At 41.2% G+C, this 2,128-nt stretch overlaps 1 protein-coding gene across 1 annotated transcript; it reads right to left on the bottom strand.

Annotated features, from left to right (window-relative positions):
• Positions 1 to 841: 841 nt before the first annotated feature.
• On the bottom strand, positions 842 to 1,873 carry LOC104214425 (probable CCR4-associated factor 1 homolog 9). Its single transcript, XM_009764082.1, has one exon. The coding sequence runs from the start codon at positions 1,796 to 1,798 to the stop codon at positions 923 to 925; it is 876 nt and encodes a 291-aa protein (XP_009762384.1). The 5' UTR covers positions 1,799 to 1,873; the 3' UTR covers positions 842 to 922.
• Positions 1,874 to 2,128: the final 255 nt, after the last annotated feature.

Genomic DNA, 2,128 nt, shown 5'->3' with positions numbered 1-2,128 from the left:
TCCTGTGCAAAGAGTGAATTTCACAAATTCAATATTTCTGCTCTTTGTATCACTAAGTGGGATTTTACTGGGTATGTTGTTGTTGTATCACTAAGTGAAGTTGAATAGGACTAATAAACTCATAGCTATAATCAACATCCAACGTTCTCCAATTATATGACCAACTTCAACATGAATTATGAATCACCACAGTGATAAAGTTTATTTAATGAGATGCTTATCTAAAATTCAACTGCTCATCTCAAGACAAATAGTAATCGATCACTGATCATCACTGTCAAAATTACAGCATTAACCAATCACTGACCATCAATGTCAAATTTATACACATCCTTATAAACCCCCACTATTCAGAACCGTCCAATCTTAAATAGAGCAAAACATTAATCCTACAGCCTGGCATTAAACACACACTTTCAAGATTCAACTTATCTCTCCATTTCAGCCGAACCACAAGGATGTTCTGATTCTCAATTCCGGAAACACAAAGTATGGTAGACCAACTGAATTTCACAAATCTGATGATCCCATTCTTTGTATCATTGGATGAACAAATGTAGTCTAGGACTAATAAATGCATAATTGTGATTTGGACTTAACACACAAGGTTTCCCAATTTACCTTATTGATACAAATAAATCATACCATTTAGGTTGAATAAGTGGGGATGTGCGCCTTCCCCCCACCCCGCGCACAACAAAGCTTAGTCCACTGGGCTGCCCTGTAAGTGGGATTACCAGGTGACCTACAGTACTCAAAAGTTGAATGACCAACCTAATGCTCCTGAGTGAGTTATGCAGGTACATTTAAAGGGAATGCATATAAATAAAGGGACACAAAATTAACCAAACTAAAACTTCTTTGGATTAAGAAAAAGGATTGTACAGAAATTCTGAAAATAGAAGTCTACATCTACAAGGAGCTACGGAGAAAGGACCTCTAACCCATAGAGAACACCAGCATACTTCTCTGTCAGCGCCTCATTGTCCTCAAAGTAGACCTCCCTCAGTTTCTGAAACACATGCCAGGTCAGCAAGCTATCAGACCCGGCCTGATGACTCTTCCCCACCATCCGATTCACCATAAGAGTAGCTGCAACCCGGTCCAATCCACCATAAAGGTTGTGGCAAAACATCATCAAGTGTTTCACATCATAAACCCTGTTCCCAAAAAAGACCATCAGCAATTCATGAAACTCCGTCAATGCACCTGGCAGTTCACGACCTGTTAGGGCCTTAATAAGGTAGCCAAAATCATACGCGCTGTGAAAAGTGATGTACGTCACAGCATCGTTGCAGACCAATCCGGACGACATCATCAACTCAGCAAAGCGCGTGGTGTTAGCACCATGGTCACGCGTCTTGTCAAAGTCCAGCCCGTGCTGACGGAGCAGCTCGATTGATCCTGGCGCGTGATCGTCACACGCCACGTCAAAATCACAAAAATTGAACTCCCATATGAATCCATAGGCACAGCCGAGGTCTGGCAGGTTACCGGCAGCATCAGTGAGAGTGAGACCAACCTGGATGAGCTTAAGAGCATCCACATTGGATTTCAGAGTATGGTAGTGATCACTAGGGTTCCGAGAGCGTATATCCTGCCGGAAAATGACGCCAGGGAACTCAGTATCCATAGAAACGAAGGGATAACGGTCGATTAGGCTACGGATCAAGGAGAATTCAGATTCGAGATTGTTAGACCAAACGGAACGGATCACAACAGTTTTTTTCACCGGCGCCGCCGTGGGGGCTGACGGCGGAGGAGGAGGTGGTTGAGGGGCGGTGGCGGAGGATGACATGAGATCGAGGTGATCTTCGGATCCAGTGATGGTGATGGGTTTTTGGACAATGGGTAGGGTTAGAAAAAGTGAAGCTCCATTATATATATATATATATATATATATATATATATATATATATATATAACATGTAGGGGTAGTTTGGAAGTAGGTACCTTATTTGGTACCTTTTTTCAACTTATGTATAAATAATATTTGTATTAGTTATACATCATACTTGGCATTATACTATGCATAAGTAATGCATAGAAAACTATGGCATTAGTAATATCAAGGCTTTAATGCATACATTAGCATGACTAAAGACAAAATTGTCATTAAAGTCCCTTA

Source organism: Nicotiana sylvestris, chromosome 7, assembly GCF_000393655.2.
Source record: "Nicotiana sylvestris chromosome 7, ASM39365v2, whole genome shotgun sequence".
Taxonomy (NCBI): domain Eukaryota; kingdom Viridiplantae; phylum Streptophyta; class Magnoliopsida; order Solanales; family Solanaceae; genus Nicotiana; species Nicotiana sylvestris.
This window is presented reverse-complemented; position numbering and strand designations above follow the sequence as displayed.